This window comes from Mustela lutreola, chromosome 10, assembly GCF_030435805.1.
Source record: "Mustela lutreola isolate mMusLut2 chromosome 10, mMusLut2.pri, whole genome shotgun sequence".
NCBI lineage: Eukaryota > Metazoa > Chordata > Mammalia > Carnivora > Mustelidae > Mustela > Mustela lutreola.
The window spans coordinates 14,918,487-14,936,255 of NC_081299.1; the positions used below are offsets into that span (position 1 = coordinate 14,918,487).

The 17,769-nt window shown below is 38.0% G+C and overlaps 1 protein-coding gene across 29 annotated transcripts in view; it reads right to left on the reverse strand.

The window, feature by feature from the left end:
* The window catches only part of EIF4G3 (eukaryotic translation initiation factor 4 gamma 3), a 351,983-nt gene that overhangs the window by 171,128 nt on the left and 163,086 nt on the right, over positions 1 to 17,769 (reverse strand). For 18 of the 29 annotated variants that reach the window (XM_059135840.1, XM_059135860.1, XM_059135844.1 and 15 more), the window contains 2 exons: positions 3,750 to 3,845; positions 2,153 to 2,266 (listed from right to left, as the gene is read on the reverse strand). In XM_059135840.1, coding sequence (XP_058991823.1) covers positions 2,153 to 2,266; positions 3,750 to 3,845 — 210 coding nt within the window. The remainder of the gene's footprint in view (positions 1 to 2,152; positions 2,267 to 3,749; positions 3,846 to 17,769) is intronic. The other 11 variants (XM_059135850.1, XM_059135849.1, XM_059135848.1 and 8 more) reach the window with 1 other exon arrangement.

Genomic DNA, 17,769 nt, shown 5'->3' on the forward strand with positions numbered 1-17,769 from the left:
TGCTATTTCATGTAAATAATTTTCAAAAAATTGCAGTGGAGCATATGCCACAATGCAGGAGCTGGCTGAAGACTGCTTTATTAAGAATTCTTCTTAGAAGCTAAAACATCACCTATTTTTCAAGTAATGAAAAGTGTCTTAAACACAATTCGAAGTTTTTCAGCATAAATTAACAAGCCCTTGATGACCCGTGTGATTAGAGTGCGTTAGGTCAGCCATTATATCTGCTAACTACTATAAAAGAGTTTTTTAGAATGATGATAAGGGCAACTTTACTTCGTGAACTTTTTCTCTTCATAGAAACTGAGGTCTTATATTTTCAGTTTTCCAATTATGAAAAGAAAACAGATCATACCTCTACTATGGACACCAAATTTCAAGAATAGGCAATACCACCCATGTGGTATGAAAGTAGGAGGTGGAAGTGAGATGTTTCTACATGACACTTTTGAAGAAAATGAGAGAGAAGGGCCACGTTAAAAAATTAACCTGAGTATAGCAGTACCTGTCTTATCACTGTTCCACAGAAAGGTCTCATTTCTAAGGCTCTAAAATAAAAGTTGTAACTTCATATATTCGGAAGATTCCAGTCAAAAGAGAACTTTCTATGAGCAAGAGGAGTATCTTATAAAATTACACATATATTTTAAAAAAACCAAAAACAAAAACAAAAAACAAAACAAAAAAAACACAAGTTAGTTGGAAAGTACCCTAGTCTATTTTGCACTAGTCACCATTGGCTATTGAGCTTTCCACTTGGAATGACAACAGTCTTAATCGTATGGGTAACTGTAAGCAACAGAACAAACTGTAGTCACTGCTGGCTCATATTAAAAATAGAAAGATTCATTTCTTCTTTTTATTTTTTAAGGGGTTTTTAGATGGTGAGGACTGTAGATATTAAGGAAAGCAGCCTTCTGTGAACTTGGATCCAATGTTAATGCCACCCACCCACCCATTCACTCACTCTTCTGTGCACAGTTGGCAACAGGGCATGGCCAACATAACACTGATGCATTTTTGGCACTTAGAACCACAAAATATAACCAGTGGATACAGGTTACTACAAAAGCCAAACTGTTCCCCCTTCCAATGAGGCATTTAATAGATACTTTGGAGGCTATTTAAAAATAAGCTATTTTTTAAAGAGTTCCAGTATAACCAGAAAATGGAACAGATAGGTAGCTAACCAGTACCTTTTTGCTTTTAAACAAATTTTCAATAATATGAATTTCACTAAGATACTATACATCAAATAGAAATACGGACACAAAGATAACCTGAAAGAGGGAGGGGGTGCCACGTGAAGCCACTTGGATTGCAAAGGCAGCTGTCCAGGGAAGAACAGAAGAGCCTAAACTATGCAATTGCCAATGGCCCATTAATGCAGAAATAGAATGGAGTAAGTTTTAGCTGCTCTACAAAGCCAAGGGAAGGGTCCCTTCCTGAGTGCAACAGCTTACCTCTCCTCACCAGTTGAGATAGCTGTGGGATGGATGAGACTAAACTATGGCAACTTGGGATGTAGAAAGAAAATGCAATCCTGTCAAACTTCATATCCCAACTTCACCCTCCCAGCACCAACACAAATGAAATAAAGAAAACTGGACCCAAAACAACAAGCAAGAGTAGGCTAGGGTTTGCTAGTCTTGCACTTGTTTTGGGATATGTAATGGAATGTTATGTGTGTGGTTTTTAGTAATGGGGGTGGTAATGGTCACTAGCAGAGCAGATGGCAAAAATTGCATAGAGGATAGTATCTGAAGAGTTTATGACCACAGAAACATGGCTGACAACTACAGACAATTTCCTCTTTGATATTCAATTATAAAAAGGAAAGAGGGAAAAAGAAGCCTTGAAATTTATCTTTTAATATCAAATTTATCTGAAAGGGATATCCCTCTTTGAGTTTAAAATAAAGAAAAATCTAAACCCCAAATTACTCCTGTCTAATTCCCAATCAAGAAGACCCACCCAATTTGTTATTCTTTTCCCCGCTATGCCTGGCAGAAACTGCCATGCTAGGTTAGACTTCCAGAGAAGAAGCAATCAAAGCATTTCTGTTCATCAGCCAATAAATGGATGTGGTCAAAAATAATGAGTGCCAGAGGCACCACTGCCTGCAAGAAGTACAGTTTGTTATATTGCTTACAATGCAGTATTTTATCCAGCCTCTTCCAGCCAAGGACCTGTAAACGGGAGTCTGTTCCAAAACCTTCCTCCTCTTCCAGTTGTCTGTGCAATGTATTGGCACTGTTCTGCTGGGCTGTCAAAAAAACTGGTTTAGAGATGCAGCTCTTCAGTCAGGTTTTGCGCCAGTTCTAACCATGTAAATTTCTTTTCTTTCAATAATTATAAAAGGGGGATGGGGTGAAGAGGGCCATAGTTCTTTGCAGTAAGAGCTTACCATAATGTCCCATGTTTAATGACTAGAAGCAAGGCCTATCTAAATTAATCTGGTGAGATCTCAGGCCCACTCCAAGTAGTCAAGTATCCACAACCCCAAACCAATCTCAGAACACAACTTGCATCGGACATCTTGTTGATCATTTCAGCAAAAAAAAAAAAAAAAAGAAAGAAAGAAAGAAAGAAAGAAAGAAAAAGAAAAAAGAAAAAGAAAAGAAAAGAAAAGGAAAGGAAAAGGAAAAATGAAAAAAAAAAGACAAGCAAACAGGCAACTAGGACCAAAGTCCCACCTCTTTAGAAAGGTTCTTCCACCCCCTGGGGAGAACCAGGATCTAAGAACAGGTATCGGAGAAGAGGGCAATAGGGAAAAGGAAGACAGAAGAGGGTAAGAAAGAGATTACATTTTGGTGCAGTCCATGATCTCTAGTTCTTTGAGCAATTTTTCATACATTTCAACATTTCTCAGTTCATGCATAAAACCAAATGAATAGGAGCTAATGCAATGAAATACCCCTATACTATAGGCAAAAAAGCAGGGGTGGGAAACCAAAGAAGATACCTGTACTCTGAGGAAAACACAGAGCTGAGATACAAGTAGGAATGTGAGATACGATGTGAGATGTTACAGAAGCACCTTCTGGCAAAAATCAGTCATGCAGGGCAGGAAACGACGTTCTAAGGAATGGACAGCTGAAGCCACTATATACTTTTGTGAAACAGAGGGATGAACCTAGAGTAAATTCTCAGTCTTTGCAATATTTATTGCAATCCATGTAAAGGATGAGCAAAGAGGATGACAGCATTTTAATTTGTATCACAATTTATTTACCGTCTGAAAAAATAAATACACCACTGGTGTATGTCATGCATATGTCCAAACTGTCAAATGGTTAGAACTGTTCTAGCGACACCGATTCAGAAATCTTACTTCCCAAACCACTGAAATTTGAGAGTCTAATTAATGAAATTTAATTTACTTTTAAAATCACTGTGCTTTACTGTCCTCCTGAATTGTGAATAGTACAACAAATTAAGAGCTGAAATGAACTTGAATGCAACCAGATTAAAAAAAAAAAAAAATCATGCCACAGAAAAGTAAAAGAAGATAAAAAGCTCCATTTCTTCTCTCAATAAATTTAAATTATTCCTATACTAAAAGTCTGAAAATGCAGTTCTGACCAATAATAATAATAATAATAGTAATAATAATAATAAAGTAAAATAAACTGTCCTTGGAACAAGTTTCCAAAAACGAGTAAAAGTTTTAGCCAAAGGAACCGAAGCTCCTAAAAACACAAACTTAAACGGAAAACACTGTCTAGAACAAGCTTCTGTATACTTACCGGAGAACGGGTTTGAGGTTGTGAATTCATTGTCTGAGGGGCTTGAGGGTATACCAACGTGGTTGGACCTGCATTCTGTCCAGAGGGATATGGGGTCTGTCAAAAAAATGACAAGAACAATATCATATTTTGAATATACATGGCAGGATAACTCAAAGTATTCAAAAGAAATTTATTAAAGTATTTACTAGTACGGTTTACAACTCTACTTTTAAAAACTTATCTTTACCACAATACACAGCAATTCAGAATCAGAGTGGCATTTTTTTTTTAAAGATTTTATTTATTTATTTGACAGACAGAGATCACAAGTAGGCAGAGAGGCAGGCAGAGAGAGAGAGAGGGAAGCAGGCTCCCCGCTGAGCAGAGAGCCCGATGCGGGACTCGATCCCAGGACCCTGAGATCATGACCTGAGCCGAAGGCAGCGGCCTAACCCACTGAGCCACCCAGGCACCCCAGAGTGGCATTTTTTTAAGAGGTTACTTTAAACACCTCCTGATAAGAAGACATCTGCAACCCAACAACTAAGTACAATGATTTGATAACCTAAGTACAAAGAGCACTCACTGTCAATTCATCTATTTCAGAAACGGACAGACCATGCCACAAACAAAATGAAACATCGCTGAGAGAATGTGTTATTGCTGTGGTAAGTTTTCCAAAGTATCTATAAGCAAAGAAAACCACTGAGGAAGACACCCCAGAGACAAATTAGCAGTTCACTAGGTTTACTGCTATATTGTTGCTGTTCTCTTCCACTGCTTACACTTTAATCCTTTTACATGACCATTTTCTTTTTTTTACATAAAAATATATAATCAATACGAACTTTAGTAAAAAGCATGGGGTAAGTGGTACTATGTACTAACTTACCATAGGTTTTCTGAAAATAAGAATATCAGCTTTTCATTATGAAACCATGTTAAATACTACAAACTAGGGCGCCTGGGTAGCTCAGTGGGTTAAGCCGCTGCCTTCGGGCTCTCTGCTTGGCAGGGGGCCTGGTTCCCTTCCTCTCTCTCTACCTGCCTCTCTGCCTACTTGTGATCTCTCTCTCTGTCAAATAAATAAATAAAATCTTTAAAAAAAAAAAAATACTACAAACTAGCATTTGTGCTACTGAATCCAGGAAAGGGGAAAAAAAAAAAAGGGACGCCTGGGTGGCTCAGTTGGTTGAGCAGCTGCCTTTGGCTCAGGTCATGATCCCAGTGTCCTGGGATCGAGTCCCACATTGGGCTCCTTGCTCAGCGGGGAGCCTGCTTCTCCCTGTGCCTCTGCCTGCCATTCTGTCTGCCTGCGCTCGTTCAACCTGCCCCCCCCCCGATAAATAAATAAAATCTTAAAAAAAGAAGAAGAAGAAGAAGAAGAAGAAGAAATCTGTAACATGTTTAAAATGAAATAAGAGCAGGTGCCTGGGTGGCTCAGTGGGTTAAGCCGCTGCCTTCGGCTCGGGTCATGATTTCGGGGTCCTGAGATGGCATCCTGCACCGGGCTCTCTGCTCGGCAGGGGGCCTGCTTCCTTTCCTCTCTCTGCCTACTTGTGATCTCTCTCTGTCAAATAAATAAGTAAAAATCTTTTTAAAATAAATAAATAAAAATGAAATGAAATAAGGGCAATAGCAATGGATACAGAATCACAGGACTTGGCTTCAAATCCCACCTGCCATTTACTTGGGCAAGTAATTTATCCTTCCCATGAATGTAAAAATATTAGCTAATCTACTTCACAAGTAAATTCCTAAGATTAAATGAGGAAAATTCAATTACTGTACAATCACCTTTTACCACCACAATACCAGTTCTACAAATGAGGAAATCAAAGGTCACAAAATTTAAATGTCAGGGCACTTGGGTGGCTCAGTTGGCTGAATGTCTGACTCCTGGTTTTGGCTTAGGTCATAATCTCGTGGGTCAAGAGATTGAGTCCCATGTCAGGCTCCAGACTCAGTCAGGAGTCGGCTTAAGATTCTCTCTCTCATGGAGCCTGGATGGCTCAGTGGGTTAAGCCTCTGCCTTCAGCTCAGGTCGTGATCTCAGGGTCCTGGGATGGAGCCCACATTGGGCTCCCTACTCAGCAGAGAGCCTGCTCCCCCCACCCCTCCGTGCCTGCCTCTCTGTCTATTTGTGATCCCTCTCTGTCAAATAAATGAATAAAAAATCTTTAAAAAAAAATAAATTCTTTAAAAAAAAAAAAGGATTCTCTCCCTCTTCACCCACTGGCAAGCTTGCTCTCTTTCTCCCTGTCTCTGTCTCTAACAAATAAATAAATCTCTTAAAAAAAAAAAAAAGAAAGAAAATACAAGTGTCTTATCCAAGGTAACAAAGTAAATGCTATCTCTAGAAAGTATTCTAACTTTGTTTTAAAAGAAAATTCTACAATTTTTAGCGTCTGTTGACCATTCAGCGGCAGTTTAGCTGGGATTAACAATTTAAAGCAAATGTCTGAGGGATGCCTGGCTGGCTAAGTCAGTGTAGCATCCAACTCCTGATACTGCAGTCATGAGTTCAAACCCCAAATTGGGTATAGAGATTACACACACACACACACACACACACACACACAAAATCTTCAAAGCAAATCTTTAAAAACTTTATCATAACTTTTAATTAATGAAAACAAAACAAAATCAATGGACACACACTGGACACAGAGGATAACTTGTAATCTTTGAACATGGTAACATTATGCCCATCTCTATAACCAACATTAAGGTCCTACCTACATCAGGTTAGTTTCCCTTTTTCACAACAGGTGTACTAAATCTGACCACAAATTGAAAATTATGACAGCAAGCATCTCAAATCTATCAAATAGGTGATAATTGCATCACATATGACCCAAAAGTTAGCCATGGATTTCTCACCAAAGATAATTTTTAGCACTGTCTGAAAAATCAAGTTTATGTGTATATATCACATTCAAACTCTAGAAGGCTGGAGGTTGACTATTTCAACTTAAAGTTAACTTTCTAATTGAAGTTAACTATTCCAACATAAGAGAGGTAAATGGATTTCTTTGCCAATATGAATGCCTTTTATTTCTTTTTCTTGTCTGATTGCTGAGGCTAGGACTTCTAGTACTATGTTGAACAATAATGGTGAAAGTGGGCATCTCTGTCAGGTTCCTGACCTTAAGGGAAAACCTCTCAGTTTTTCCCCACTGAGAATGACATTCGCTGTGGGCTTTTCATAGATGGCTTTTATGATACTTAGGTATGTTCCCTCTATCCTTATAGTTTGAACAGTTTTAATCAGGAAAGGCTGCTGTATTTTATCAAGTGCTTTTTCTATCAGTTGAAAGGATCATACGGTTTTTGTCTTTTCTTCTATTACTGTGCTCTATCACGCTGATTGATTTCTGAAAGCTGAACCACCCTGCATCCCAGAATAAAACTCACCTGATTGTGGTGAATAATCTTTTTAATGTACTGTTGGATCCTACTGGCTAGGAATATTTTGGCATCCATGTTCATCAGGCTATTCGTCTGTAATTCTCGTTTTTGATGGGATCTTTGTCTAGTTTTGGGATCAGAGTAAAGCTGGCCTCATAGAAAGAGGAAGTTTTTCCATTATTTTTATTTTTTGAAACAGCTTCAGTAGAATAGGCATTATTTCTTCTTTAAAGGTTTGGTAGAATTCCCCTGGGAAGCCATCTGGCTCTGCACTCTTATTGTTCTGGAGATTTTTGATTACTGCTTAATTTCCTTGCTGGTTATTGGTCTGTTCAGATTGTCTATTTCTTCCTATTTCAGTCTTAGTAGTTTTTAAGTTTCCAGGAATGTGTCCACTTTTTCTTGATTGCTTAATTTGTTGGCATACAATTGTTGATAATAATGTCTAATAATTGTTTCTATTTCCTTGGTGTTAATTGTGATCTCTCCTCTTTCATTCATGATTTTATTAATTTGGGTACTTTCCCTTTTCTTTTGGATAAGTCTGGCCAAAGGTTTACCAATCTCACTAATTGCTTCAAAGAACTAGTTTCTAGTTTCATTGATCTGTTCTACTGCTTTTCTGATTTGTATTTCATAGATTTTTACTCTATTCATTATTATTTCTCTTCTGTTTGGCTTAGGCCTTATTTGCTGTTCTTTCTCCAGGTCCTTTAGGTTAAGTTTAGCTTGTGCATATGGGATTTTTCTAATTTTTTTGAAGAGGCTTGGATGGCTACATATTTCCCTCCTAGGACCACCTTTGCAGTATCCTATAGGTTTTGGGTCGATGTGTTTTCATTTTCATTAGTTTCATTGAATTGTTTAAGTTCTTGAATTTCCTGGTTGGCCCAAACATCCTTTAGCAGGATACTCTTTAACTTCCAAGTGTTTTAGTTCCTTCCAAATTTCTTCTTGTTGAGTTCCGGTTTCACAGCATTGTGGTCTGAAATATGCAGGGGATCATCTCAATCTTTTGGCACCAGTTGAGACCTGATTTATGACCCAGTATGTGGCCTATTCTGGAGAAAGTTGTTGGCACTGGAGAAGAACAAGTATTCTGTTGTTTTAGGATGGAATGTTCTGTATATATCTATGAAGTCCATCTAGTCCAATGTGTCATTCAAAGCTGTTTCTTAATCTGCTTAGATGATCTGTCCATTGCTTAAGTGAAGTGTTGAGGTCTACTTTGATAATACTACTAATGTATTATCAAAGTTTCTTTATTTTGGCTATTAACTGGCTTATATAACTGGCTGCTTCCATGTTGAAAACTTAGATATTTATAATTGTTAGATCTTCTTATTGGATAGACCTTTTAGGTATGATATAGTGTCCCTCTACATCTCTTACTATGGTCTTTGGTTTAAAATTGAATTTGTCTGATATGAGGATTGCTACCCCAGCTTTCTTTAGAGGTCCATTAGCATGTTAAAGGTTCTCTATCCCCTCACTTTCAATCGGGAGGTGTTTTTAGGTTCAAAATGAGTCTCTTGCAGACAGCATATGGATGGGTCCTGCTTTCTTATCCAATCTGAAATCCTCTGTCTTTTAATGGGAGCAATCAGCCCATTTACATTCAGTGTACTACTGAAAGATAGGAATTGAGTGCCATTTTATTACCTGTAAAGTCCATTTCTATAGATTTTGTTTCTTTCTGGTCTGTGTGACTTATGGGTTGCTCTTCACTTACAGAATCCCCCTTAATTTTTCTCACAGGGCTGGTTTGGTGGTCACATATTCTTTTAGTTTCTTTCTGTCCTGAAAACTCTATCTCTCCATCCATTCTGAACGACAGCCTTGTTGGGTAAAGTATTCTTGGTTATATGTTCTTTTCATTTAGTACCCTGAATATGTCTTGCCAGCCCTTTCTGGCTTGCCAGCTTCCTGTGGACAGGTCTGATGTTATTCTAATGTTCCTCCCTCCAAATATAAGAAATCTCTTCCCTCTAGCTTCTCTCAGGGTAACTTCCTTGGCTCTAAGATTTGCAAGTTTCACTATTATATGTTGGGATGTTGACTTATTTTTATTTATTTTGGGGAGGAGTCCTCTCTGCCTCTTGGACATAAATGCTTGTTTCCCTCCCCAGATCAGGGAAGTTCTTATCTATGATTTGCTCAAATATACCTTCTAGTCTTCCCTCTCCCTCCACCTCCTTGGGGAACCCAATAATTCTGACATTGGTATGTTTCATGGCATCATTTCATTGATCTATTTCCATGGGCTAGTAGCTGCCTATCCCTATTTTCCTCCTATCAGTTTTTTTCTAGATCACTGATTTGCTCTTCTGCCTCATTTATGCCCGATGTTAGAGTATCCAGTTTAGACTGTATCTCATTCATAGCATTTTTTAAAAAGATTTTATTTATTTGACAAAGAGAGATACAGCATGAGAGGGAACACATGCAGGGACAGTGAGAGAGGGAAACGCAGGCTTCCTGCCAAGCAGGGAGCCCAAGGCTTGATGCCAGGACCCCAGGATCATGGCCTAATGACTGGGCCACCCAGGCACCCCTCATTCATAGCATTTTTAAGTTCGACTTGCTTAGATCTCATTTCTGCCCTTAGAGAGAGTCTATATTGTCACTAATGCTTTTTTCAAGCCTAGCTATTGACTTCATGACTGCTATCCTGAATTCCATCTCTGACATCTTGCTTATATCCATGTTCCTTAGTTCTGTGGCAGAGGACATTGTTTCTGGTTCTTTTCTTTGTTGAGAGTTCCTCCTCCTAGTCATTCTGTCAAGGAATGGCTGAGTGAATGCAGAGTCCAAAATATCAACCATGACCCAAGCTAGATGCACCCTAGCAAAATGCAGAGGGGTCAAATGCCACCACCAAAAAAAAAAAAAAAAAAAAAACTAAAGCCAAAATGAAACACAAGAATAAAATTGAAAAATTGAAAAATGGGGGGCTATAATTTCTCAATGGGCAAAGCAGTGTATTTCAGTTGTTCCTGGGTGTATTTTGGTCTGTGTGTTAGAGGACACCACATCCCAAAATTAAAAGGAAAGTAAAACTTGTATATATGAAAAAGGTAAAACTGAACAGAGTGAAAAAAGGTCTAAAAGAAAGCATATATCTATTTTTTAAAAGTATACATGTGTAAAAATAAAAGCTAAAAAGCAACTGTGAAAAATGAGCTGATATGAGATATCTAGCTGAAATGAAGAGAAGAAAAATACAACAGAGAAAAAGCATGAGAAAAGGAAAAAAAATCTGAAAAATAAACAAGTCGTGAAGTCACACCTGGAGCTCATATACAATTTTCCTCTGGCGTTGGGATTTTACAGCCTCAGAGGATCCAGAGGATTCTCATTCACCTGTTCTTCCAGCCTGTCTTCTGGGGGAGGGGCCTGCCGCACTGTTTCTCAGGTAACCCCACCTGTGCAGAGAAACCCTGCTCCCTGTCAGGAGGATGGGCTCAGTGGAAACCAGTCTTCTGTGTGGCTTTTGCTTCCTGGATGCTTTCCCTGCCTCTTCAGAGAATCAGAGCAAAAATAGCCGCAGCCAAATCTCTGGCCCAGAGCAAAAAATCTCAATCTGTCCTCTTTAATAGCCCTTCTAGAACAAACAATCTCCACTTCTGCAGGTGTTGCTAAAAACTGCGGCCTCCTGTGGTGCGCGCCCATAGCAACTCTCTCAGAGGTAGTCTCAGGGGCCCAGGAGTGCCACTGCCTTTTGTGATTCTAAAACCATGAGTGGCTGTGGGTTCATGTGTACACCTAAAACTCTGGAATCAGGTCTGGGTTCTGCTCTGAAGCCTTCTCCTGGCCACTACCATGCTGCAAGTTTTTGCCTGGCTGAAGATTTGGGTTCCAGGTTTTTTCAGGCTCTTGAAGGAAAGAGCAGTTATCGACTGGCCTGGCTCTCAGTTTATGGTAATTGGAGCTGAGAGTCCCTTCCTGGGTTCACTAACCATAACCTGTTTCCTGTCTCCAATGCTAAGGCACTCTACCATTTCAGGAATCCCGTTTTGCTCTGTGGTTCCCCCTAAACTGAGATCACAATGCTCTACACCTAGAATTTTTGGCTTTTCATTTCCCGAGCCCCCATTAGAGAGGTATGTCTCTCACTAGAGCAGATTTCTAAGGGTTCTGAATTGGCACTCTGCTGTTGTACCCCTTCCAAGGTACGAGCTTTGGAGGTTCCCTCCCCCCTTCTGCTCATCTTCTGGTATCTCCCCACGGAGTCATGACTCTAAACATCCTACCTTGCAAAAAGCAGTCACATTTCTGCTTGTTGAGATCCTGATATATAATCATAATCTAAGGCTGATTTCATGGGTGTTCAAAATGGTTTGATATATATGCAGCTAAATTCAGGGGACCAGTTGAAACAGGATCCCCTACTCTCTATCATCTTGCCTCCTTTCCAAGAGAGGTAAGTGGATTTCTTATCAACTCTGTCTGCACTCTAAGTTGAAAAGTATTTTGTCAGGTTTCAGGACAACATTTGGAATATAATTGTAAAATACAGCACCAATTTCATCCTTTGTCAAATTAAACAAAGTGAACAACTGTTAAGAAAGCCATATTATATTCTCAGTGGTAAGGCTTGTTGGTTTTAGGGAATCTTGACACTTTATTCTCAACATTTAGTTGATGTTGGTGGAAGCAAAAGCTTCTGTCAAGATACCAAATATAACATTGAGAAGTACAACTTATAAAAAACATACAGAAGTGTTCTCTTTCTATCCTTCAAGAAGTTACATGAGAACTAGAGTACTACAAAAAGGAAGAGTACCCTAATTTATTTTCAGAGAAGATGCTGAAAATATGCTTAATGGCCACATCTGACTTAATACAAAATTTTCATTAATATCTTCAACACTGGAGACATATAAGGCAACAAACACATCTAAAGTTAATTGAAAAAATGGTATGTGAATTACCATTCAGGCACAAGTTCTTTCATTAGGTAATACACCATTCCTGGCAACACATATAGATGGTTCCCTGTCAATACATGCACTGTATCATAGGTCTTTTTTTTTTTTTAATATTTTCCATTTATTTATTTGACAGAGAGAAATCACAAGTAGGCAGAGAGGCAGGCAGAGAGAGAGAGGGAAGCAGGCTCCCTGCTGAGCAGAGAGCCCGATGCGGGACTCGATCCCAGGACCCTGAGATCATGACCCGAGCCGAAGGCAGCGGCCCAACCCACTGAGCCACCCAGGCGCCCCTGTATCATAGGTCTTAAAAAATACTATTAGAAGAATTTATTTTCCTTTAGCTTTGAACTACTATTCTAAACAAAAAATAATCAAGTACTTCTTCTACTTAAATTATATATATGCCAAGAGCAAATTCATATTCTATACAAGCGGTTTCATCTAAACACAAAGCATAATACCTGATGACAGTCACACCCAGAAGTGATTCCACTTTCACAATGTATGCCATTGTGGCCACTGTGCCATTATGGGATTTTAATAGAGCACAGATAAAGGAATTTTGCCAATAGCTCACTTAGCTTCTCTCAGAGGATTATTCAATTCTTTGTGGCTGGTTTTATAAACTTCTTTGGAATGATATAAGTTGTACCTGTCGATGCTGCAAAGAATGCAACTATGAAAAATGCATCTAGGTTTTTTCTCTCTTCTCTGCATGTAATGACCCAATTCACCAAGTTTAAGTCATTATGGAATAACTTGCTTAATATACTACTGTACTTTGTTGGAAAATATTGCCAATATTTAAATAGGAAAATTCTATAAGCGTGTTTCATAATATCGAGTGAACAGAGAACTAGGGACAGATCAACAGTGTATCATTTCAATAGACATCATAGGTTTTGTTTGTACTTTTTCTTTTTGCACCTTCACAGGTATTACAAAGACTTACTTCTCCAAAGACATACATATGAATTATTCATATTTAAACTGTCGATCAGTTCACTGTTAAGTTTACATGAGTTACAGACTTACAATCTCATTTTCATCATTACTTTTATGTTTCAATGAACCTTCCTAAGTCACAGATACTTTCTTATCAACTTGGGAAATAAGAACACAATAGTAACAAAAACTAGCAAATGGTGTTAACTGACAAAATGCTAACAGAATGCCAATTTAAAAAAAAAAGCCAAGCAAAACAATTTCTGTGCTGCAGACATAACCTTTAAGTCCAAAATAACTATTTAAGAAACAGTGATTTGGATATTTAAAGATAAAAATCTGAGGGTAAATTCCATTACAAGACAGAACACCATAATACAGCATCGGGTCCAGATGTGATGGTTTTTAAAATATATGAAAAAAATCAACAAAGATTTTCAGTTTTTGCAATATAATACAATGGACTTAAACCAACAAAAATAATTCTAACAGGGGTTGCCTGAGTGGCTCAGTTGGTTAAGTGCCTGACTCTTGATTTTGGCTCAGGTCATGATCTCAGGGTCCTGAGATCAAGTGCCGCATTGGGCTCTGTGATCAGTGGGAGTCTGCTGGAGATTCTCCTTCTCCCTTTGCCCCTCCCTCTACTCATTCACACTCTCTTTCTCTCTCTAAAACAAATACATAAATTTTAAAAAATTAAAGGGGCACCTGGGTGGCTCAGTCTGTTAAGGATCTGGCCTTGGCTCAGGTCATGATCCCAAGGGTTCTGGCATTAAGCACTGAGCTCAGGATCCCTGCTCAGTGGAGAGCCTGTTTCTCCCTCTTCCACTCTCCCTGATTGATTGTGCTGTTATATAAATAAATAAAATCTTTAAAAATAATAAGATTCTCCTATTTAAGACTCTTCCTTCACCTGAAACAAATACTACCTAAATGACTAAATTCAATACTGTGAATGCGTGCATGAACATGCAAATCTGATTGAAAAATGAAGTTGCAGGGCACCTGGGTGGCACATTTGGTTGGGAGACCAACACTTCGTTTTGGCCAAAGTCATGATCTCAGGGTCACGGGACAAGCCCTATGTGGGTGTCCATGCTCAGAATAGAGTCTGCTTGAGATTCTCTCTGTCCCTTTGCCCCTCCCCATGCTTTTTCTCTCTAAATAGATCTTAAAAAGAAAAAAAGAAAAAAGAAAAAATTAAGTTCCCACAACTTTCTGAGGAGCTAGTACATAACACCTGCCAAATTTTACTTTTTAAAATTTTTATTTCAGTAAAGTTAACAATAGCGTTACATTAGTTTCAAGTGTACAATGTAGTGATTCAACAATTCACACCACATCTTCATTGTCTATCCATTTATCAGTGGACACTTGGGCTGCTTCCATAATTTTTTTTTAAAATTTTTTTTTTTAAGATTTTATTTATTTATTTGACAGAGAGAAATCACATGTAGATGGAGAGGCAGGCAGAGAGAGAGAGAGGGAAGCAGGCTCTCCGCTGAGCAGAGAGCCCGATGCGGGACTCGATCCCAGGACCCTGAGATCATGACCTGAGCCGAAGACAGCGGCTTAACCCACTGAGCCACCCAGGCGCCCCCCATAATTTGACTATTATAAATGATGCTGCAAAAATCTTTTTGAATTAGTGTTTTCATAGTCTGACATTTTATTTTATTTTATTTTATTTTAAAATATTTATTTATTTATTTGACAGACAGAGCTCACAAGGAGGCAGAGAGGCAGGCAGAGAGAGAGGAGGAAGCAGGCTCCCCGCTGAGCAGAGAGCCCGATGCGGGGCTCGATCCCAGGACCCCGAAGGCAGTGGCTTTAACCCGCTGAGCCACCCAGGTGCCCCATAGTCTGACATTTTAAATAAGTTTATCCAAGTGACACAAGAATTCCTTTCAAGGAACAGATATATTCAGAGTGTCTGGGTGGCTCGGTCGTTAAGTATCTGCTTTAGGCTCAGGTCATGATCCCAGGGTCCCAGGATCGAGCCCCCATCAGGCTCCCTGCTCGATAAGAAGCCTGCTTTTCCCCCTCCCACTCCCCCTGCTTATGTCCCCTCTCCCACTGTGTGTGTCAAACAAATAAAATCTTTAAAATAAAAGAAAAAAGGAACAGATATATTCATAAGGCCAAATAAAGGGGAGGCATGTTAAATGTTCATGTTTTTCTAGAGAAGAGGTGAAATTATACTACAGTCATTCAATGAGAGAATATAAATGCAACCTACTTGTGGGGATTTTTTGATACATAAAATTAATATACTAAATGAATACATTTACATAAGATGTCTTCCTGAGCAAACTTAGTTTGCTAAGCAAACAGCATCACCTACTTCAGAGGAATGGGAACTGGAAGGAAAGTACAAGATACAACGTATGGTTCTATTTAAAAATTCTGTATTACATGTTTTTCCTTATTCAAGGATCAAAAGGATTACTTTAATAATAAAGTCATGAAAATAACCTTTATCCTTCAGTTTCCTCTTCACATGATAGAAAAGAAATAGAAACTCAGCCAGAAAATCCAGTAGGAATTCTGCATTTTGCAAAATTCTAAATATTCTTGGAACATAAATGTCATCTCATAAATTACAATTAATAAATCTCATAAATCATCTCATAAATCACAATCAATAAACAGTATTTATTGAAACCTAACACAAAGAGATACTATATATAGTTCTGGGCTATGTACATAAATGAGGATAAAGATTTATTGGTGCAGGTTTCTTAACTTTCAAGAAATTCACAGTTTAACTGTAAAAGATAGATATAGGTATAAAAATTATTTACTCAGCCATAATCTTTTATAGTCATTAAAAAAGATACAGAAGAACATGATATGGAATGAATGTTACTGACAGAGAATGTTAAAATAAGCACATATATGTATAGAAGGTACTAATAGCATTTCAAGTCAGTAGAAAAATACACAGAATTACTTAATAAAATGTTTTGGGATAAATGGATAACTTTCTGGTAAAAGGTGAATATATACCCTTAATTCATGGTACCAAAAAAAATTCCATTATTTATATAAAATGCTGGAATGTAAAATATTAAACTGTATGGGTGCTAGAGGCAAATCTTTTTCTATCATTCAGAGCTAGGAATACCTTTTAAAATCTGAAAAGAAGACTACAGCTACACCAAATTTTTAAAACATAATTATTAACTTATAAAAGTTCTGAACTATTTTAATTTTTTTCTTTATATGTGTGCATATACATGAATGTATTCCTTCATGCTTGTTATATATACTATAACAATTCTACTATAGAATATAAATAGTGAGAAACTCTTCCACCACACAAATAAATATTTGATACTTAAATCTGGCCAGAAAAGCAAAGATAATACCCTAAGGTAAAGTCTAGACCAACACTCTGACCATGATGGTATCCACAATGCCTTCAAGCATCTTGAGAACTATCTTCTTGAATGTTACACAACCAGTATAATTAGAAATTTCTGTAAATGGCCTCCAACTAAACTGTTCAATATGTGAGCCATTAGCCACATTAAATAGCTGAAATCTAACTAATGCAACTGAAAACACAAATTTTTTATTTTATTTAAATGAATTTATTAAATTAAAATACATTAGGGGCACCTGGGTGGCACAGTCGGTTAAGCATCCGACTCTTGTTTCAGGCTCAGTTTGTGAGACCGATCCCCACCTCAGGCTCCACAGCAGAGTCTGCTTAAGATTCTCTCACCCTCTCCTCTGCCCCTCCCATTTGTGCTCACACACTCGTGTGTGCTATTTCTCTCTTGTAAATAAACAAATCTTTTTAAAAAATTATTATATTTTACTATGGTATGAAACACAAAATACAATTTACAGCTCAACCATTTTTAAAAAATATTTTATTTATTTGAGAGAGAGAGAGAGAGCCCACAAGCAGGCAGAGTGGCAGGCAGAGGGAGAGAGAGAAGCAGGCTCCCTGCTGAGCAAGGAGCCTGATAAGGGACTTGATCCCAGGACCCTGGCATCACAACCTGAGCTGAAGGCAACTGCTTAACCAACTGAGCCACCCAGGCGTCCCTCAATCATTTTTAATTGGACATTAGTGTTAATTATATGCACACTGTGCAAAAGATCCACAGGATTTTTTCATCATGTAAAGCTGGAACTCCATAACTACTAATTCCACTTTAATTTTCTTTATATACATTTAATCTTTTAGATTTTTAATTTAAATAGCCAGCTAGGACTAGTTGCTACCATATTGCACAGCATAGGTCTAGAAAGCTGTTAATTCGAAAGTTTTACCCTTCTCATGTCTGTCATTTATATCATTATAAACATCTATTTCTGTGTTTTCAGAGAGCACAGTAATATCCAACAAATAAGAGTATAATAGAAAACACTGGAGAGAGATGCAGAGACCCATACACAGTCTTAAGTATATTACTTGTTTTCCTCAGCTAAATAAAGGCTGGGAAGCTTTAGGTGACTGATTCTCAAACTGTGGACTGCAGATGTCCGGGCATTCCTGAGAGCTCAATTAGAGGGTCTGCCAGGGCAAACAATTTTCAAAATATTAATGCTAAGCTATTATTAGCCTGTGCTAACACTTGCACTAATGACAGAAAAGCAAGGTGGGTAAAACTACTGGTAGTCTTCACTTCTACATTCTATGTACTAAAAAAAAAAAAAAGTATTAAAAGTGCCATTTATGTGAAAGTAAAAGTTTTTACTTCTTGAGTAAATCTAAATTCACATGGAGTTTA